The sequence below is a fragment of the Phoxinus phoxinus genome (genome assembly GCF_949152265.1).
Source record: "Phoxinus phoxinus genome assembly, chromosome: 18".
NCBI lineage: Eukaryota > Metazoa > Chordata > Actinopteri > Cypriniformes > Leuciscidae > Phoxinus > Phoxinus phoxinus.
The window spans coordinates 1,084,344-1,107,304 of NC_136893.1; the positions used below are offsets into that span (position 1 = coordinate 1,084,344).

At 38.9% G+C, this 22,961-nt stretch overlaps 1 protein-coding gene across 1 annotated transcript in view; it reads left to right on the forward strand.

The window, feature by feature from the left end:
• The first annotated feature begins 726 nt into the window (after positions 1 to 726).
• The window catches only part of col24a1 (collagen type XXIV alpha 1 chain), a 126,587-nt gene continuing 104,352 nt past the window's right edge, over positions 727 to 22,961 (forward strand). Inside the window, exons 1-3 of the mRNA XM_079588826.1 lie at positions 727 to 985; positions 9,679 to 9,749; positions 18,082 to 19,361. Of these exons, the coding sequence (XP_079444952.1) occupies positions 930 to 985; positions 9,679 to 9,749; positions 18,082 to 19,361 (1,407 nt within the window). The 5' untranslated portion in view covers positions 727 to 929. The remainder of the gene's footprint in view (positions 986 to 9,678; positions 9,750 to 18,081; positions 19,362 to 22,961) is intronic.

Here is a 22,961-nt window from a genome sequence, read left to right on the forward strand (position 1 = left end):
TTCACATTCATAAATGTACATTTTCAGGGAAAACCCTATATTTTATGAAAGCATGAGTCAATATTGCCCTGGAAGAAACAAAAAGCTATTAGAATTTTACAAGCATGTACACTCTATCCCTATTATACTGTTTATACCCCCCCCCCCCCCCCCCCCCCCATTTGTAATGTATTGTATTGTATTGTATTGTTTGTTTTGATATTCAATAAAAATAAAAATAAATAAAAAATTACGTATGGCTAAATTTCACATTCATAAATGTACATTTTCAGGGAAAACGCCGTGTTTTTTTTTTTTTTTTGCATTTAAAAAAGAAGTGAAGCATTATGAGTCAATATTGCCCCCGAAGAAACAAAAAGCGTGTACACTCTTTAAAGTATTCCTATTATACTGTTTACCTATACCTCCCTCTAGCATGTGCATACTGTATTTGTATTGTTTGTTTTAATTTTTTTATTATCTATTATTATAATTTTTTTTTTAAATAAATGACCGGACAGATAGTATGGATCGTATGGATGATGTCACGCAGTAATGAGTGAAATACAACACCGAGCTGGAGATGCGCCGAACCGAGCGAGTCCAGACACATACAGCCCGGAGCTCTCTCTCTCTCTCTCTCTCTCTCTCTCTCTCTCTCTCTCTCTCTCTCTCTCTCTCTCTCTCTCTCTCTCTCTCTCTCTCTCTCTCTCTCTCTCTCTCAGTCAGGGTTAACACGGATCTTCTGATCTGCTCGCTCAATCTCCCCCTGTCCTCCTCCAGCAGCGCGCTCGTGTCCGAGGTCCGACAGAACTGAAGCTCTCCATGCGCGGACGCGGACTCGGACTGTGATGTGATCAGGCTGGATCTGGTCTCATGAGCCGGTGGTGTCTTCTGCTGTGCGATTCTGTTTTCGCTTTGAAAACTGCTGCTTGGACAAATGCATACAAATGCATTTAGGAGCTCAACGGACAAGGAGTGGACAAGTTTCTCCCACAACGACAACGTGAGTAACTAACTAACTAACTAACTAACTTCTAACTCGATCTCGAGCGCTTCAGGAGAACACGAAGACAGATGCTTGTTATAAACGAGTTGCATTTAGACAGACTTTCCTAGATAAGTGTGTTCTGAAACCATAGTTTTGAACAGATTGAGTTATGACATAGGCTAGACTTAATAATGATCAGTCTGCTGCAGAATTTTCCATATGTTGATCCGGGGTTAAATTCCTCCTGCCTTTGGAGCAGATTTGCACCAGATGAGGAGGCTTTGTGATTTACTGGCTTATTTGTTTGCATTTTTCCTCTGTAACTGGCTGTCTGTCTCCTAAAGTGTAGATTTGGCTGAAGTGACAGTGAAGTACGAGTGGTTCTTGTGTGCGCTGTTAGTTCAGGTCTCCAACATTCCTCATGGAGATGAGCATTGACCTCTAACATCTGGACTAGACTCAATGAAATCCCAACAAATCCACACATGCACCTGACTGCGATCTTGCTTATCATATTACAAGTATCAAGTTAAATGTTGTTTAGTGGCTTTTGTTGCACTGTGAAAATGTGTTTCCACGCAAAAAAAGATTGTATCATCATTTACCAACGCTCGCTCTCGTGTCCTTCCAAACCTGCACGACTTTGTTTCTTCTGTGGAAAAAGATGTTTTGAAGCATGTCTGTGTTTTCTGGAGGTGTTTCTACCTGACCGGGTCGCTTTGCTCATGGAAAATCTGGAAATATCAGGAGAAATAAGTCATGGATATACAGGTGAAACTCATATATTTCAGTAATTCAACTTAAAAGGTGAAACTAATATATTTTATAGACTCATTACATGCAAAGTGAGATATTAAGCCTTTATTTGTTATAATTTTGATGATTATTACAAGGTTTTCATAAACTGTAAGCCATAATCATCAAAATTATAACAAATAAAGGCTTGAAATATCTCACTTCGCATGTAATGAGTCTATATAATATATTAGTTTCACCTTTTAAGTTGAATTACTGAAATAAATGAACTTTTGCACCATATTCTCATTTTTCCAGTTGTTTTTAAAGGGCATGCAGTTCATCTTCATCATTCTGTTGAGGGTATATTGGAGATATTTGCATGCTATATCCAGTATAATTGTTTATGCCTGTTCATGTCTTATCATTAATAGCTGGGAAATGACTGTAAAAATGACTTTCATGAGCTTGAACCCAATGCAAAATGTTTGATTCGGTCATAATAACCATTTTTGACATTACCGTAGTCACTTATTAATGCACAGTTTGTATTTGTTAAATGACCATCCAATCTGGAACCAATTTATTGGGCAAAAAGTGTGCAAACTGTGACTTTAATGAGCTTGAACAATTCGGTTCATGCATAGTTTGCATGTGTTAAGTGTGCGTTGATGCACATTTAATGTATTCATTCAATGTCTTTGCATGTTCTCCAATCTAGAACCAGTTCATTGGACAAAAAGTGTGCAGACCTGCTCTTGACAGCTAAAAATGACTTTCATGAGCTTGAAACCAATGCAATCGGATTCATCTGGTCATAATAAATACCATTTTTGACATTACCGCAGTCACTTATTAATGAATAGTTTGCATTTGTTAAATAAGTGTCCAATCTGCAACGATTTATTGGACAAAAAGTATGCAAACTGTGACTTGATGACTAAAATTACTGTAATGAGCTTCACAATAAATACTATTTTTGTCATTACCGCAATGACTTATTCATGCATATAGTGTGAATTGGTTCAATGAGTGTTGATGCATGTGAATACATTCATTCATCCTCCAACCAGGAACCAAATCATTGCACAAAAACCCTAATTTGACAGCTAAAAATGACTTTAATAAGCTTGAAACCAATGCAATCATTTGATTCGTTCATAAAAAGCACTATTTTTGTGTTTACCGCAGTCACTTATTCATGCATAGTTTGCATTTGTTAAATGTGGATGATGCACCTTTAATGCATTCATTATTTATATTGGAAACCAATTCATTGGTAAAAAAGTTTGCAAACCCTGATCTGACAAGTAAAAATGACTTTCATGAGCTTGAACCCAATGTAATTGGCTTGATTTGGTCTTAAAAATACTGGTTTTGTCATTACGTTACTTATTCATACATAGTTTGCATTTAGTAGATGATTGTTGGTGCACGTTTAATGCATTCATTCAGTGTCGCTACTCATCCTCCAACCTGGAACCAGATCAAAACTAGATTCAAAGAAAGAGTCAGTCTTCAGACGTGTTCATGAGTTCATGTGCGCTATGCTAGCATTCACCATTAGTTATATACAGTACGTACAGTAGAAGAGAAGCGTTGTGGTCATTACTGTGAAAATAAACCCTCAGGGTGATTTAGGACCCCGCTATTAAGGGTTTTTGTATCATCCTGATGGGATTTATTTTGTAATAATGACCATGGAAATGACTTTATTTGTTGTGTTGCTTGAATTAGGCTCTGAGTTTTCTATTACTGAACTGGAAAGTGCAGATACTTCAGTTCCGCTTGTTCTGGATCCAAACAATGCTTTTCCTACTCAGTGTTTCTGTCTTGTTTCCAGTCCAAATATCTAACATTTCTTAAATCAAGATGCATTTACTAGATGAGTGAAATTACATAAGATATTATGTCCTGTTTTCTGGGGAATTAATCAAAATGAAGTGAGTTTTTGCTTTAAAACAAGCAAAATGATCTGCCAATGTGGTCAGAAAAATAATGTTGTTTCTGTTTGAATTAAGATTATTTTTCTGACCCCATTGGCAGATCATTTGCTTGTTTTAAGCATCAACTCACTTCATTTTGATTAATTCCCCAGAAAACAGGACATAATATCTTATGTAATTTCACTCGTCTAGTAAATGCATTGATTTAAGAAATGTTTGATATTTGGACTGGAAACAAGACAGAGACACTGAGTAGGAAAAGCCTGTTTTGCAGAGAGAAAGCGAGTTTGACAGTGTTGTCTTGTGTGCCTGTCGTTCGTGATCGGGATAGTCCAGCTTCAGTAATGTAGTCGCTCTCTGGCTGCAGGTGTGAGAAACCAACGCCAGCCGGATCGAGTATTGGCAGTCGATCAGTGAGCGAGCGATCTCCACTACGCCAGCATCTGCTCTGTATGCTGAGAACACGGCCGCCGCTCTGGCAGCGACTCACGAGCCGGCGGGAAGCAGAGCGATCTGCATTAGCCACACCCTCACAAGCCCATTGGCTGAGACATTTCTGACTGACTTCCTGATTTGTAAAGTCGTAAAGCTGATGCTAAAGCCAAAGCAGAAGATAGAGGTATAGAAGTGCAAGTAAAACTCTACAATGGTTGCTTTGGATAATTGGTTTGATTTTGTCATTACCGTTAGGCCTACTTATTCATGCATAGTTTGCTTTCAGTAGATGATTGTTGGTGCACGTTTAATGCATTCATTCAGTGTCGCTACTCATCCTCCAACCTGGAACCAGATCAAAACTAAATTCAAAGAAAGTCAGTCTTCAGACATCTTCATGAGTTCATGTGCGCTATGCTAGCATTCACCATGTGACCCTGGACCACTAACACCAGTCTGGAGCCGCACGGGTATATCTGTGGCAATAGCAACTATACATCAAAATTATCCATTTTTCTTTTATGCCAAAAATCATGAGGATATTAAGATCATGTTCCATGAAGATATTTAGTAAATGTCCTACCGCAAATATATAAAACATGTATTTTTGTGAGTGAATGCAGCACAATCGTGAACATAAATGCACAACTTTAAAGGAGATTTTCTCAATGTTTACATTTTTTTGCTCCTCAGATTCCAGATTTTCAATAGTTGTGTCTCGACCAAATATTGTCCTATCCTAACAAACCACACATCAATGGAGAGATTATTTATTCAGCTTCATGTGACGTATAAATCTCAATTAAAAAAAAATGACCCATGTGACTGGTTTTGTGGTCCAGGGTCACATATCAGGGTTATATACAGTATACATACAGTAGAAGAGAAAAGTATTTCTGTAAATCTCTGACTGACTTCATGATAGGTAAAGTTGTAAAGCCGATACTGTAGAGGTAGAAGTGCAAGTACAACTTTAGATAGATCATAATGTTCTGGATTGTTAAGCCCAATTTGAGATGTTCCTGTAAATCACAGTTGCGGCTCAAACTCTTGTTTGGATTCAGCCTCCTCTGTTTCTTTCTTCCGCTGTGTTTTCTTTTCTTTTCCTCGACTGTGGAATGTCACACCGTCCTCTCGAGCGGCACCCTGCGTTTGCTGTACTCTCGCAGAGAACTGTGGGAAAACAAATGCGTTTGACCAAGTAATCAGGCTGACCAATCAAATCAGCAGTTACAACTGCCCTATGAAATCTGTTTTATTTCCCCCGAATTCTGTGTTTTCCATTTAAATCTCTCTGAATTCCATTTTTAATGGTTTTATTACATTTTAAAAATCAAATAGGATGTCTACTCAATTGATTTCATTAAAATGTCTTACAAAGTTATTCAATTGTTACATTTTATTTTCCCCAAATTAATAATCGAAAACATGTCTAATCAATTAATAAACAAAACTATTTAACAATTTGTTACATTTTAGGTTACATTTGAATTTTTCTGGATGTTGTTTTATGATTTAGGGATTTCTTTAAAGTTAAACCACTTTTGTGTGTTTCTGCCGATAGTTTTCTGAACTTTTATTTTGTCGTGTTGCAGTGAAGAGATGTGAGTTTGTGTGTGAATCTGCGATAGTTTTCTGAACTTTTATTTTGGCGTTTTGCAGTGAAGAGCTGTGAGTTTGTGTGTGAATCTGCGATAGTTTTCTGAACTTTTATTTTGGCGTGTTGCAGGGAAGAGCTGTGAGTTTGTGTGTGAATCTGCGATAGTTTTCTGAACTTTTATTTTGGCGTGTTGCAGTGAAGAGCTGTGAGTTTGTGTGTGAATCTGCGATAGTTTTCTGAACTTTTATTTTGGCGTGTTGCAGGGAAGAGCTGTGAGTTTGTGTGTGAATCTGCGATAGTTTTCTGAACTTTTATTTTGGCGTGTTGCAGTGAAGAGCTGTGAGTGTGTGTGTGAATCTGCCGATAGTTTTCTGAACTTTTATTTTGGCGTGTTGCAGTGAAGAGCTGTGAGTTTGTGTGTGAATCTGCCGATAGTTTTCTGAACTTTTATTTTGGCGTGTTGCAGTGAAGAGCTGTGAGTTTATGTGTGTATCTGCCGATAGTTTTCTGAACTTTTATTTTGGCGTGTTGCAGTGAAGAGCTGTGAGTTTATGTGTGAATCTGCCGATAGTTTTCTGAACTTTTATTTTGGCGTGTTGCAGTGAAGAGCTGTGAGTTTATGTGTGAATCTGCCGATAGTTTTCTGAACTTTTATTTTGGCGTGTTGCAGTGAAGAGCTGTGAGTTTGTGTGTGAATCTGCCGATAGTTTTCTGAACTTTTATTTTGGCGTGTTGCAGTGAAGAGCTGTCAGTTTGTGTGTGAATCTGCCGATAGTTTTCTGAACTTTTATTTTGGCGTGTTGCAGTGAAGAGCTGTGAGTTTGTGTGTGAATCTGCGATAGTTTTCTGAACTTTTATTTTGGCGTTTTGCAGTGAAGAGCTGTGAGTGTGTGTGTGTGTGTGTGTGTCTGCCGATAGTTTTCTGAACTTTTATTTTGGCGTGTTGCAGTGAAGAGATGTGAGTTTGTGTGTGAATCTGCGATAGTTTTCTGAACTTTTATTTTGGCGTGTTGCAGGGAAGAGCTGTGAGTTTGTGTGTGAATCTGCGATAGTTTTCTGAACTTTTATTTTGGCGTGTTGCAGTGAAGAGCTGTGAGTTTGTGTGTGAATCTGCGATAGTTTTCTGAACTTTTATTTTGGCGTGTTGTAGTGAAGAGCTGTCAGTTTGTGTGTGTCTGCCGATAGTTTTCTGAACTTTTATTTTGGCGTGTTGCAGTGAAGAGATGTGAGTTTGTGTGTGAATCTGCCGATAGTTTTCTGAACTTTTATTTTGGCGTTTTGCAGTGAAGAGCTGTGAGTTTGTGTGTGAATCTGCGATAGTTTTCTGAACTTTTATTTTGGCGTGTTGCAGTGAAGAGCTGTGAGTTTATGTGTGTATCTGCCGATAGTTTTCTGAACTTTTATTTTGGCGTTTTGCAGTGAAGAGCTGTGAGTTTGTGTGTGAATCTGCCGATAGTTTTCTGAACTTTTATTTTGGCGTGTTGCAGTGAAGAGCTGTGAGTTTGTGTGTGAATCTGCCGATAGTTTTCTGAACTTTTATTTTGGCGTGTTGTAGTGAAGAGCTGTGAGTTTGTGTGTGAATCTGCCGATAGTTTTCTGAACTTTTATTTTGGCGTTTTGCAGTGAAGAGCTGTGAGTTTGTGTGTGAATCTGCCGATAGTTTTCTGAACTTTTATTTTGGCGTGTTGCAGTGAAGAGCTGTGAGTTTGTGTGTGAATCTGCCGATAGTTTTCTGAACTTTTATTTTGGCGTGTTGCAGTGAAGAGCTGTGAGTGTGTGTGTGAATCTGCCGATAGTTTTCTGAACTTTTATTTTGGCGTGTTGCAGTGAAGAGCTGTGAGTTTGTGTGTGAATCTGCGATAGTTTTCTGAACTTTTATTTTGGCGTGTTGTAGTGAAGAGCTGTGAGTTTATGTGTGAATCTGCCGATAGTTTTCTGAACTTTTATTTTGGCGTGTTGCAGTGAAGAGATGTGAGTTTGTGTGTGAATCTGTCTTTTTGAGCTTTAATATTCACAGACACTACAGTACGTAGCCCTACTTTTTCAACCAAATTCCGTGTCATTGCGTATTATACAGAAAATTATTTTATGACTGAATTCCGTGAATTTGTCTGCATTTCCGCAGATTGAAAGGTTGATATAAATACACGTTTTGTCCTTAAAAATGATCTTGAGAACATTTTGCAGATACTTTTTTTCCAAAGTACCTTAGAAATGAGGAACATTACAAGAAATTCATCATAAAAGTGACCAAGACTTGGGTTTTAGGAGTAATCTACAGTAGCCGAGATGTTCAAATGTAGAAAAGAGGCACTGTTAGTTTAAAGAGAAGTGGTTTAAGATGTGTTCAGAGGTGCATGTTAGATCAGGTGCAGGCTGGAAGCTCTCGGGGTTAGTGTTAGTCAAATATGATTTCCAGATAGACTTCCTCTGGCCCGCTGGTGTAAGGGTTACGAGCAAAAGTATCTCAACACTGTGACAGGATGAATGATGGATTCTCTGACTCCACATTCTTCTCTGGGAGGATTATATAACCCACCGCCAGTCCTTGTCGAAGATGATGTTTCTTAGCAGACGAATCTTCAGTTCCTCAAACTTGTGGCCAATTTAGCATGTTAAGACTGTGTCTCAAGAACTAGTCTGACCAAATGCAGTTTAAGGATATACATTTTCCACTGTTCCCGTTTTTTTATTTTGTAAATTTGTAACTGTCAACAGTATTTTCACTGTTTCAACCTTTTAGTTTTTTTAATCTGTAACTGTCAACAGTATTTTCACTGTTTCCGCCTTTTTATTTTTTAAATCCGTAACTGTCAACAGTATTTTCACTGTTCCCGCCTTTTTGTTTTTTAAATCTGTAACTGTCAACAGTATTTTCACTGTTCCCACCATTTTTTTCAACTGTCAACAGTATTTTCACTGTTCCCGCCTTTTTGTTTTTTAAATTTATAACTGTCAACAGTATTTTCACTGTTTCCGCCCTTTTGTTTTTTAAATTTGTAACTGTCAACAAATTTTTCCACTGTTCCTGCCTTTTTTATTTATTTATTTGTAACTGTCAACATTATTTTCTCTGTTCCCGACTTTTTGTTTTTTAAATATATAACTGTCAACAGTATTTTCACTATTCCCGCCTTTTTGTTTTTAAATTTATAACTGTCTACAGTATTTTCAGTTTCCGCCCTTTAAATTTTTTTATTTGTAACTGTCAACAAAACTTTCCACTGTTCCCGCCTTTTTTTTTTTTTACTGTCAACAGTATTTTCACTGTTCCCACCTTTTAGTTTTTTAAATCTGTAACTGTCAACAGTATTTTCACTGTTCCCACCTTTTAGTTTTTTAAATCTGTAACTGTCAACAGTATTTTCACTGTTCCCGCCTTTTTGTTTTTTAAATCTGTAAATGTCAACAGTATTTTCACTGTTCCTGCCTTTTTGTTTTTTAAATCTGTAAATGTCAACAGTATTTTCACTGTTCCCGCCTTTTTGTTTTTTAAATCTGTAAATGTCAACAGTATTTTCACTGTTCCCGCCTTTTTGTTTTTTAAATCTGTAAATGTCAACAGTATTTTCACTGTTCCCGCCTTTTTGTTTTTTAAATCTGTAACTGTCAACAGTATTTTCACTGTTCCAGCCCTTTAAAAAAAAAAATTGTTATAACAACATATTTTCACTGTTCCCACCTTTTTGTTTCTTAAATTTGTAAAGGGGGTCGCACACCGGACCAGAAGCGCAGCGTCAACCACTCTAAACATCAGATTCGGTTATAAACGCACCAGATCTCCATCAGCCCGTCACAGACATTAAACGCTTTGTTTGGGTTTCAGTTCTCATGTGATTTATGAACTGATTGTGGTTTGCTATTGGCTGATGTCACGTGAGTGACAGGTTGCCCCGCCCACATCATCAGAGATGAACTTATTCTGATTCAAGATTACCAGGAACAGAAAAATAAATAATAATAAAGTCTTTGTTATTGTTTTTTTTCCACAGGAGATTCCTCGTCTTCCTCCTGTCAACATGTGCGGCAGTGCTGACTGCAGAAGAGCGCTCAAGAGCTCAAGGTATACGCTCACCTTTGACCTTTAACCTCTGAACCTCAGAGTTTTGCCTTTAAAGCTGCAGTGTGTTATTTGGATGCGTCCCAGTTTAATATTCGGAGTTAATCATTTGTAATCTTGTTGAAAGGTTTTGATCCACTTCAAATGTTGAATACTATAGTTATATTTTATGGTAATATAAATAATAAATCAGTTGAGATTTGCTTTATAATATATATTACTTTGTGAGTATACTGTTTGATGTATATATCCAGAGAGCTTTGCTCTAATACAGTTTACATTTTTGTGATGTATAAATAATCACACAGCCAAGATTTGCTATATTTTGTATTCCTCTTTATGTAAAGCGATACTTATACTTCCGTTACTGTTTTGGCTTTTAATGAAAAATCAACTTTCAAGCCCAAAGCAAGTCTTTCATTATTATATCCAGTTTTAGATCGATGTTTATTTAGAGTTCTTCTGCAAACAGAGTCTTTTGACTGTTTGTTTTCCTGCCGATTGTATTTCTGTTTCTACGGAAACACTGATCTGCCTGTGCGCATATTTGACTGTTAATATGAAACTGAGACTGTGTTAAACGTCTATGATCGGAAATAAACACGCAGAGAAAGAGTGATGAAGGAGGAAAGCAGCCGTGAGCAACGAGCAAACTCATGAAACACTTCACAGACATTAAATAGCCATCCGTGTGTATATTAATGCTTTTATTTGAGCTATAATATATGATTGTCTCTCTGCTGGCCAATGCATTTTACATTCATGCATTTAGACGTATAAGAGAGGAACATACGGAGCCGGTCATGGAGATGGAAAACATGAGGTGGAAGAAAAAACATTTCTCTACCTTTCCCGAGTAACGTTTGCGTTCGCTCAGAAAAACGCTTGCGTTTGCTCAGAAAAACGTTTGCATTCGCTCTGAAAAACGCTTGCGTCCGCTAGTAAAAACGCTTGCGTTCTCTCAGAAAAACGTTTGCGTTTGCTCAAAAAAAGTTTGCGTTCGCTCAGAAAAACGTTTGCGTTCGCTCAGAAAAACGCTTGCGTTCGCTCAGAAAAACGTTTGCGTTCGCTCAGAAAAACGTTTGCGTCTGCTCAGAAAAACGTTTGCGTTCGCTCTGAAAAACGCTTGCGTCCGCTAGTAAAAACGCTTGCGTTCTCTCAGAAAAACGTTTGCGTTTGCTCAAAAAACGCTTGCGTTCTCTCAGAAAAACGTTTGCGTTCGCTCAGAAAAACGCTTGCGTTCGCTCAGAAAAACGTTTGCGTTCGCTCAGAAAAACGTTTGCGTCTGCTCAGAAAAACGTTTGCGTTCACTCAGAAAAACGTTTGCGTCTGCTCAGAAAAACGCTTGCGTTCGCTCAGAAAAACGTTTGCGTTCACTCGGAAAAACGTTTACGTTCGCTCAGAAAAATGTTTGCATTCGCTCAGAAAAACATTTGCGTTCGCTCAGAATTTTTTTTGCATTCGCTCGGAAAAACATTTGCGTTCGCTTGGAAAAACGTTTGCGTTCGCTCGTAAAAATGTTTGCGTTCGCTCGTAAAAACGTTTGCGTTCGCTCAGAAAAACGTTTGCGTTCGCTCAGAAAAACGTTTGCGTTCGCTTTTAAAAATTTTTGCGTTCGCTCGTAAAAATGTTTGCGTTCGCTCGTAAAAACGTTTGCTTTGCTCAGAAAAACGTTTGCGTTTGCTCGGTAAAAACTTTTGCGTTCGCTCAGAATTTTTTTTGCGTTCGCTCGGAAAAATGTTTGCGTTCGCTCGTAAAAACGTTTGCGTTCGCTCAGAAAAACGTTTGCGTTCGCTCAGAAAAATGTTTGCGTTCGCTCAGAAAAACGTTTGCGTTCGCTCAGAAAAATGTTTGCGTTCGCTCAGAAAAACGTTGCGTTCGCTTGCAAAAATTCTTGTGTTCGTGACAACCTTTGCATTGTGTTCACTCGGAAAAACTTTTGTTTGCCGAGAAACTTTGCGTTCACTTTCAAAAACTTTTGCATTCACTCGGAAAAACTTTTGCGTTCGCTCTGAAAAACGCAGAGAAACGTTGCGTTCACTTGCAAAAATTTGCGTTCGGTGAGAAACTTTGTGTTCGCTTTTCAAAAACTCTTGCGTTCTCAGGAGAAAATTTGCGTTCGCTTGAAAAAACATTTGCGTTTGTTAAGAAACATTTGCGTTTTCAGAGAAACTGCGCTCACTTGGAAAAACTTTTGCGTTTGTTAAGAAACATTTGCGTTCACTTGGAAAAAACGTTTGTGTTGGCTGAGAAACTTTGCGCTCACTCGCAAAAACGTTTGCGTTACCAGAGAAACGTTTGCGTCCCCCGGAGGAAAATTCCTTCCATCTCATATTTTTTTTCCACCACCGTGTCCCTTTAGGGGCTCTGTAGAAACAGGCAAAAGTGTGTGTGTGTGTGTGTGTGCGTGTGTATGAGAGATTTTACTGTAGATTGAAGGGAGGAAGTTCAAAAGGAAATGTATATTAAATACGGTTATAAATATGGTGATATAAATATAATAATGCAAATATACTGTTGTAACATTTATCCGGAACTATAATTCATTAGTTTAGAAGTGTGTGTGTGTGTGAGATTTTACTGTAGACCGCAGAGAGGAAGTTCAGGAGGAAGTTCGGAAGCAGGAAAAGGAAAGGTGAACGCTCATATGTAAAGAGAAGCTGTAGTAGATGTGTATCTGTGAGCGCTGCTCCTTCTTCACGGAGTCCGTCTGCGTGTCTGTTCTTGCGCTCTGAGCGACTCTGGGTCTCAGTGTCCTCTCGCTCTAGTCTGAATGGGTAATTTCCAGATATCCACAGAGCTCGTCTCTCCCGCTCCTGTACAGATGAGAGACAGTGACTGCAGAAGGAAGAACATAGACGTCTGGTTTAGATGGACTAGCGGGTCAACCCGGTTCCGCTGCAGTTTCTCTCCTAACGTAACCCGATCTGAGCTAGCCGGAGTATTTTTGGGCATTCGCCTTTATTTGTGTGAGATGGAGAAGATAAAGTAAGAGAGATACACAGCGAGCAGTGATTCTGACTGGGTGACACATGGCAAATGTTATATATGTAGATGCCCATCTAAATATACAGTAATTGTGAATATCGTGAATATTTTTTTTTAGGTCATGAAGTTTCCAAGAGAAGAGCATGTCATTGTACTAATTTCACAATTCATGCTGGACTGTCTGTACGTTACTCGTCAGCTTGTTCAGACAGAGATGCTTTAATAGCGTAAATATCAAATATGACATTATAATTGGCAAGTTCAATTCATGAATCACTCAAACGGTCAGATTCAGAGATTCGTCACTGCAACTCAAAACTATTCAGAGATTCTTGGCATCTTTTTTATATTTAGATCGAATATAGTTGTAAATATAATATAGGCCTAAATATCCTGTTTTAATACTTATTTGTAACAGTAAGTCAATATTTTTACATTGTATCTGTTCAAAAAGTTCAAAAGAACAACATTTATTTATAATTTAAAGCTTTTGTAACATTATAAATGTCTTTATTGTCACTTTTGATCAATTTAATGATAGTATTGTCTTGACACACACACACACACACACAGACACACGCACGCACACACACACACACACAGATGTAGTTTACACAGCGTTTGATCTTTATCTGAAATCATCACTGATTATTGAAGTATTGTCTTATACAACACACACACACACACACGCGCCCGCATGCACGCACGCACGCACACACACACGTAGTTTACACAGCACAAAGTTTGCTGAGATACAGAACACAGTCTGGCTGTTCAAAACGTTCAAAAGAACAACATTTATTTATAATATAAAGCTTTTGTAACATTATTTATAAATGTCTTTATTGTCACTTTTGATCAATTTAATGATAGTATTGTCTTATACAACACACACACACACACAGACAGACACACACAGACACGCACGCACGCACGCACACACACACACACACACACACACACACACACACACACACACACACACACACACACACACACACACACACACACACACACACACACACACACACACACACACACAGATGTAGTTTACACAGCATTTGATTTTTATCTGAAATCATCACTGATTATTCAAGTATTGTCTTATACAACACACACACACACAGACACACACACACACACACACACACACACACAGACACACACACACACACACACACACACACGCAGCTCAAGCTGACACTGGGCAGAACGACTACACATGCTGCTAGAAATAACTAAACACCTTCAGACAATAGAGGACAGCAGTAAAGATGTTACACAAAGCACACATGAATTATGATTGCACAACATCCTGAAGCCTTGAAGTATATTATTAGAAGCCTGCTTTACTCTCATTACACTGCGTGCTTAGAGAAGATTGAAGATTGGAACTGTGTCTACTAGCAACGCTCAGATTTGATTCCCAGGAAAGGCATGAACTGATCAAATTGGTGGATGAATGAAAGGCGTGCAATTATTTTCCAGTAAACGCACGGCTAAAGTAGTTCCAGGTCGGTTTTGACCGCATTGCCATTCCAGATCACTTCGCCATATGATTTCTAGTTTAACTCTTTTTATTGGTGTTTTACCAATCAGAGAGGTAATAAAAACAAGACAATACAGTGTTTGTTTCAACATATTGCCCAAACAAATACAGATGAAATTAAACAGACGTATTTCTTACTCTCTGACTCAATAAAAAAGAGAAAAAAAAGAAGGATTATAAATGCTTGCTTCAAAACATACTAGTACATTACACAATAATACAAGTAGAAATACTAGTAATGTAGTATTCATGTACAATATGGTAGCAATATATATAAAATACAGCAAAGACTGTAAATATTACTAAGGAAAGAAAGAAAGATAAAGAACAAATTTTACACCTTTTTAACTACCATCTGTCAAGAAAACCAAATACAATTTATTTCCCTTTTTATTATGTACTCTGTTTCTTAAACAAACAGGGACGAGAGAGAGGACAAAAACAGCTTATTTATAGGATGGTTATTTATTTTAAAAAAAGTGCAAAAGAAAAGGTTGCCAAATCATATGATATTGTTCGCCATATGATTTCTGACCAGGCAAATAAATGTAACAAACAATAGGATAAAAGTGACAAAATATTGACCACCAAATTACCTTTTATTAACATACTTTCTTTTCAGACACACACTCGCAAATAAATAGTTTGCAAATGAAAAGCTACATGGCGTTTCTCGGTATCGAGGTGTTAACATCGCTTAAACTTGCAGTATTGCGTTAGAAACATCTCGGTGTGCATTATTTATGAATAATTCAACAGTCCGACGTCAATCATTCATGTAGGTCTCTTTAGATAAAAAAGTGAATCCCACAATGCATACATGTAAATATTTGTGTAAAAAGGATGTTATGCGGGATATTTACTTTAAACAGTATGTGAATTTGCTGTATGCATGGTATGCCTAGATGTGCTATTAGAGTTGCCTAAATATGCAGAATGCAAAATAGCAAAAGTGAATCCCACAATGCAATGAGCATGTTGCTGCTGTGTTGCTAGGGCGTTGATGTGTGGTTGCTAGGTTGTTCTGTTTGGTTGTCTAGGCAGTCTTTCAGTGGTTTAAGTTGAAAAAGTCTACCCTTATAAAGTCTCTTTGGAACTCTGGTCTCTGTCAGTATAAGTCTACTTTAGTTTTATCATCCTCCAGATGAACATTATCTGCTAAGTTTAATCACTTAGTACAGTAAATGGGGAACAGATTACTCTTTTAAGTCTAATACTTACAGTAGTGGCCAAAAGTGATGTCCGACCTAGGAAAATTGACATCTTCACCCAATATTAACAATTTGTTAAAGATTTTTGTAAGCATATTGCATAGTTGTGCTTGAAGTCATTTGTTTTTGAAGACATACTTTTAGGCCAGGCTGTCATAGAAATAAACTATAAACCATAAACCAATGCAAAAACAAGAGAAAAACAACGAAATATTAATAACTGATTATGCTGTAGTCAGCGTTTCCTTTTGTGATGGTTTATCGAACTTGTAGGGTCATTAAAAACAAATATCACCTATGGACATCACTTTTGTCCACTACTGTAGTAATATTTGTGTTTATCCGCAGCTTGACATAAATTGTTTGGCACTAAAGATGGCAAGAGTGCAACCAATCACCGCAGAGAGGATTTCTCTGCCTCTCTTCATGGTTGTTTGTGATGGCGTCATTCTAAAAATAAGTTATTGGCTGTTCGACGATCTATTTGAACCACCAAAAAGGTGAAAGTTCACAGGGTCGCCCATGTGCAACCAGTCAGAAACATGGCTGGCTGAGCTTTGAAGTCTAATTCTCTTTTTTTGTTCATGGTTGTTAAAGATCCCGTCTGTTTTTAAACCCACGGTGAATCAGTTTTCCAGGCACAGCGCTGAACTTGTAACACAAAGAACAGAAAGCGCGAGAGGGAACAGCCGTAACTTTGTGCCTCTGCTGTTGTTGCCTTTTGCTTGTCATCTGTTTAAGCCTGGGCTGGATAAATTCGTTCAAACTAAAACAGAAAGTCTGGAGTAGTAATGAAAGTTCCTCTGAGATCTCTCCACAGACATTCTCAAACCATGTAAAAGCTTGTCTGTGTTTGCTGACAGGAGGACAGACGATCCTGCTCACTTGATCTCAAAAACAGACTTGCTGTAGTTCCTCAAGGATGTGCTCTGCTGCCCTCAGGCTATACTTTATGATGTATTTAAAGGTGAAGTTTGCAATTTTTCCAATGTTAAACTGCTTCTGTACTAGCTTAATATGCTGACAGCAAGTGAGCTATTTGTGGACTGGACTGCATTTATATAGCGCTTTAACAGACCCATGGCCACCAAAGCACTTTACATATTGCCTCACATTCACTCATTCATACACCGACGGTGTCTTGAGGTGTCTTGCTCATGGACACCTCGACACTTGGTTAGGTGGAACCGGGAATAGAACCACCAACCTTCCGGTTTGTAGACAACCTACCGGTTTGTAGACAACCTACCGGTTTGTGGACAACCTACCGGTTTGTGGACAACCTACCGGTTTGTAGACAACCTACCGGTTTGTGGACAACCTACCGGTTTGTGGACAACCTACCGGTTTGTAGACACCCTACCGGTTTGTGGACAACCTACCGGTTTGTGGACAACCTACCGGTTTGTGGACAACCTACCAGTTTGTAGACAACCTACCGGTTTGTGGACAACCTACCAGTTTGTAGACAACCTACCGGTTTGTAGACAACCTACATGAACCACTGAGCCCCCGCTGCCCCCTTTGTAGGTTCATTCTCCTGAAAAGTGTAAAACTGAGACTCTGTGGTGCTATTAAACATTGTCCGGTTTGCATGAGTGTCCCAACCAGCCCGACACAGCAACATTGACTGCACAAATGAGTTTTGGTGCAGGACTATCTGTTGGTCTTGCTTTTGTTTTGCAATTCTGTTTGGTGACTCCAGTGGTGCAGAAATAGCGAAATTCACATTTAAGTCCAAATAGAGTTTAGACAAGTGGACTTCCACCCAGAGTTAATTCCTTTTAAGTTGGGTGCAAATTGGAAAGTCTTGGTTAGGAAGAAGCTTTTAGCTGTTTCTGCACATTAAACTGGGATACAAGAAAGTTTTCTAACATCATGTTATACCTTTAAATTGAGCCTAAACCAGGAATCTAGAGGGCCGGTGTCCTGCAGACTTTAGTTCCAACCCTAACCTTGTTCCTTGTGTTAGGTTAAGGTTGTAACTAAAGTCTGCAGGACACTGGCCTTCCAGGACTGGAACTGAAGAGCCTGTGTCTAAACTAAACAGAAATGTCAAGGAACTAGTTCCTCAAAAAGCATCCTTTCTCCTCTCCCTGGCTGTCAGATGTGCACAGACAAGTAACATATGACAGAAAAAGCCAGAATTGTCTTCACTGAAAGAGAAAGGGAGAAAAGAGATGTTTGAGACCCCTCCTTCCTCTCGTTCTCTCTCTTCATCTGGACCACAGATGATAGGACTATGCAAGGGCTTATGGGTAACTTGTGATATCATGATGTCAAAGCACATTCATACCATTTGTGTGGTTCGTGTTATAGAGGGCCTCAAATTCAGAAATTGTTTTATGGTGACTGTCAACCAAATTAAATCATTTGACAGATTTCAATTAAATTTGTGGCCTAGAGGTTAGTGCATGGAGTTGTCGATATTCCTTTAGATTAGAGGTTTAAAACAAACTTGGGACACTCTATCATCATGTTAAAACCACCCTGGCAAAACCCACCACAAAACAACCTAGTCTTTATTGCGATGTCTTGCCAAACCCTGCTTACCTTATTGCTTACAATTGTCTCTCTTTCTCTCAAGGTGTAGATCTTATTCATCAGCTGGGCCTTTCCGGTCACAGAGACATGCACTCTTCCGGGACAGCTTACCTCACCTCCCTTGCTTCATCTCTCTCCATTCTGCCCCCTGGTGTTGGGGTTATCCTCGGACGGGATGCCCTCATTGAGGCCCCATCGTTGGGCTTGCTCCCCGCAGGCGTGGAGGAGGAGTTTTCCATCATAGTGAGTTTAAGCTCCTGGCGAGCGAACAATGCCTTTCTTTTTAGTATGCGTGATGGCAGGGACAGACTGCAGTTCGGCTTGCAGCTCCTGCCCGGCAAAGTAGTGGTTTACACAGGCGAGAAAGCGTCTGTCTACTTCAAGTACGATGTGCAAGATGGACAGTGGCACTCCTTCTCCCTGGGGGTTCGGCCGCGCTCCGTATCACTCTATGCACGCTGCGGGGACGTGCAGTACAGCGAGGAAACACTGACACGTTCGCAGACGCTGGATTCTGAAGGCCGCCTCTCCGTGGGAAGGATGGACTCCAGGGCGGTGCAGTTTGAAGGAGCATTGTGCCAGCTGGATATCTACCCCTCTGCCCAAGCTGCGGCACACTACTGCGACTATGTTAAAAAACAGTGCAGACTGTCCGACACCTTCCGATCTCTGTCAGGGAGCACAGAGTCTCAATCCCCATCAGTTTCACCTTCCCCAAAGTTCCACCACCGCTCTTCCGAATCACACACTCAGAGATTTATCCCAACTCTTGCTGATCACTCCACTACGGCCACCAACTCTATTCCCACAGCACTTTTTGACCAGCTTTCAACCACAAGCTCTCCTATATTTCGCTCCAGCACACCTAGACTAATAAATACATCTCCAAGACCCATAAATAAGGAGCAATCCCTGGCCTTTACTCCGGAGACTACCACCAGCAACCCAGACAAGAACCTTGACGGTGAAAATAACACAGAGAATAAGCCACTTCTTAAGAAGCCAAGAGCAACTCGGGCCACCCCGGACTTGATCACCATCATCAAGCAGAGCCGTTTGAAAGAGGCCTTCAGGAATGACGGTAGATCCCACCAATCTAACAAGGAGCTTCTGCAGACCAAGCTTAAAGTGAACAGCACCGTCCTGTACCGTGAAGAGAGCAGCTATAACCTAGTGGACCAATCCGAGGAACAGGTCCAGGAGGGAATGCACGACGCAGACTACTCGGAGGGTTATGGATATGATGACTATGGTTTTGAAGAAGACGAATATTTCTTTGACTATGATGGATTTGTTGGTCCTAAAGGAGAACCGGGTCCTCCAGTAAGTACTCTCTGATTATCTTTCTCATGTTTTTGAATGACTTCCATAATGTTTAGAGTGCAAAATCAAGTCGCTGCAAGCCAGAGCAAAGCTCTGCTTAAGAATTTATACAAATTACAATGCATAAGAGTTCAAGCTAATTTATGGGGTTTTCTTGGGTAGTATAAAAAGGTCTTTGAGAGAGCATGCACTTGGCTGTCTTTCTGTGGGTTATATTTGATCAGGAGTCTACTGGGCAAGAGAACAAGTAAACTATTTGTCAGTGACAGGTAGTGATTTAGAAGCTAGATGATAGTTTGTTTTTGTCCTCCCGGATTTACAGGTGGTTATAATAGCATGTTTCAAGTAGCTGCCGGTTGCCCATGCTGTAATTTGACTGATGTGCTAATTTACACCTATATCTGTAATGGGGTTTGCATCACCTAGCAACAAGGAAAGGTTCATGTAATTCTGCTTTCAAAGTCATGTCAGAATAATCATGTTTACGAGATGAGTGCACACAAATGCCACCACAGTGTTGTAATCAGTAGTGGGGAAACTCTGTGTTTTCTTTCCGAGCCAGAGGCGTATCATTGATAAACATCAAGATAAGCTGTAATGGTGAACGTTGATGGTACAATTCAGTTTGTGTACAGTTGATGAACAGTGATAAAACTAGCTTGAAAATGCTACCTATTTAGCCAGTTTCTGAGATTGAGATTTCGTGAACCTACATCTCCCATCATTTTGCTCAGCGTGCAATTGATGATCGCACCACCTGACAAGGCTGTTTTGGCTCTAGTGTAACGCTTCCCATCTTTGTTAGATAGGGAAAAGGAAGAGTAATTGACTTTTTCCATAGTATCAATATTATTCTGACCAAAATCACTTCCCAAGAGGATTTTAAGGCAACATAATAATAAGAGATTAGCAAATCTGTCAAAAATGATTAGCACAAGCTTAGCTCTTGATTTGTCCGCTAGTACAAAAATTATTGTATTTTGTGTGCAAATTAAGTTTAATGTATGCATTCCATTATTTGTGCGCTGCCACTGAGAATGCTAATAAATTTAGCTTCACTTCATTGGCTAAAGCACTATGTGTTAGCACTAGCTTAGCTCTTGCATAGCTCTGCTACAAGAAAAAGAGCTATCTTTCTCTTTATCCAATCGTTTATCACTGTTAGCTCACAAAGCAGTCTTTTATAGCATGAGGAACGAGGCTTTACTTAGAGCAAATTCTAAATTTAGCGAAGTACATGAAATAAACTCTCAACAGCAGAGCTGCAAGTGTAGGTCAGTAGGCCACTGTGAACCTCAATTCCAGAATACCAGAATATATTTAATTACGCCAATAAACGAACGCTTAAATGAGCCAGAAGCAGATTATCTTTTTGGAAAATATGATGAAGACGCCCCGGAGCTTCTCTAAAGTAATGTTTTATTCATGTTCAAACAGTTCCTTGCACAATTAAGGTGTTTGCATACGTGGTTTGTGTGTGGATATGTGGATCTTAGACATGAATTTGTGGATATTTTTGTTGGATGTAACCCTAAGTGCTCTCACTTGGCTGAGGGATAACGGTGCATTCCTCTCTTGGAAGAACTGGGGGAGGTAAACTCACCAGCTGGGACTATCCAAAGTCAGCGTTTCATTGCACTTTCCTCTTCTGTTGTAAGTCTAATTATGCCTTGAAGGTATAAATCAGTGAATGAGATAGATAGCTTCAGTTTTGTTTCTGTAGCACAGCAATCAAGTTATTCAAATCTTATTACATTTTTAATACTTCATCCTCTCATTTATCCTGAGTCCCCTCAATCACCTTTGCTTTCCAGCTTAAACCAGGACATTAGCTGGTCTATCTTGATGGTTTTAGAGGGGTTTTAAGCACAATGTTAGCTAGGTGTGGGCGATCTGACGATTTTATATCGTGATTGACCTTGAAGACGCCCACGCTCTACTTTTCAAGAGAATCGTAGACATCTTAATCTTTGATGTCCTCATAATAATGTTAAAATACGGCAATAACTGCCTAATGTGCTGTGCTGACTGGCCTAATTATATGATCATGTAACTCTATAATGTAATGTAACTCTATAATGTAACTCTATAATGTAATGTAACTCTATAATGTAACTCTGTAATGTAAGGTAACTATAATGTAATGTAACTCTATAATGTAACTCTATAATGTAAGGTAACTCTATAATGTAATGTAACTCTATAATGTAACTCTATAATGTAACTATAATGTAACTCTATAATGTAAGGTAACTATAATGTAATGTAACTCTATAATGTAAGGTAACTCTATAATGTAACTCTATAATGTAATGTAACTCTATAATGTAACTCTATAATGTAATGTAACTCTGTAATGTAACTATAATGTAATTTAACTGTAATGTAACTCTATAATGTAATGTAACTCTGTAATGTAACTCTATAATGTAATGTAACTCTATAATGTAACTCTATAATGTAATGTAACTCTATAATGTAACTCTATAATGTGTATTTCATGAGTGGCAATGCTTTTGAAAAAAACCTCAACAGCAATAGGGCTGTGCGATCAATCAAATTTTAGTTTCTGTTTCGATTTTTGCCTTCCAACAATTATGAAAACATGATAATCAAGATAAAATGATCATTATGTTGCATGCCGTTTCTCTCCTTTAAAGTGGTGTGCTTAAAAGCCTCAATTTAATGTCCAAATCAGTCAAATCATGTAACGTGACTGTCGTAAAATGCAGTCTACTGCGGGACATGCTTTATTTAAAAAAATATTATTATTAGCGCATTAAACCGCGGAAGAAACATGGATGAGCAAAGTATACTTGGGGGTTCAGATGCACCTAAACGATCAACTATACACAAAAATGTGTCAAAATGTCTGTTTTGTTTTGACAAGTATTTACGTAAAGACTTAAAGTCTTAAGTGAACGGCAAGACATAAGTTGGATTGTTACAGTGAGGTTCGACTGTGAGAGCTAATGGACCTGCCAGTGTTTTTAATGACTGAACATGTTCAGCGACGGCCTTCAGCTTTCTCAGAGTTTCCACAGATCTGGCCCTGAACACTGCACGGCCCCCCAACGCTTCGTCTTCTCTGATAGGCTGTGCACGACTAACCTCCGTTCCAGATGTTCCTACACACACTTCTGTCAATAAGCAGCCAAAACATAAGAGACACATTAGGAGGACGACTGGCGCTTTCAAAACCTGTGAGTGTCTGTGTATGTGGGTCTTGAATAATGGTCGTCATAACACAGAGCCATCTCAGGGAGTTTCTTCTCTGCCAGTCCTTATGTATTTATATATACACACATACATACATACATATATATACTGTATATGTATCTGTGTGTATATCATTTATACAATGTAATATGTTTATGTGTGTGTGTGTGTGTGTGTGTGTTATTTTTAAAGCTATATCGCCCAACCCTATTACTATGGCATTATGTTCTCTTTAAGCTGCATTGGAATAATAATTACAATTGTGTGCACTCTCGCTCTAGGAGTGGACGTTGTAAGTACATGTACATAATGTCTGATGTTGGTATTTTGCAGTAATAGTGTGCTGGATGTTTGTAGCAGCTTTCACACAACCGTCTCCTT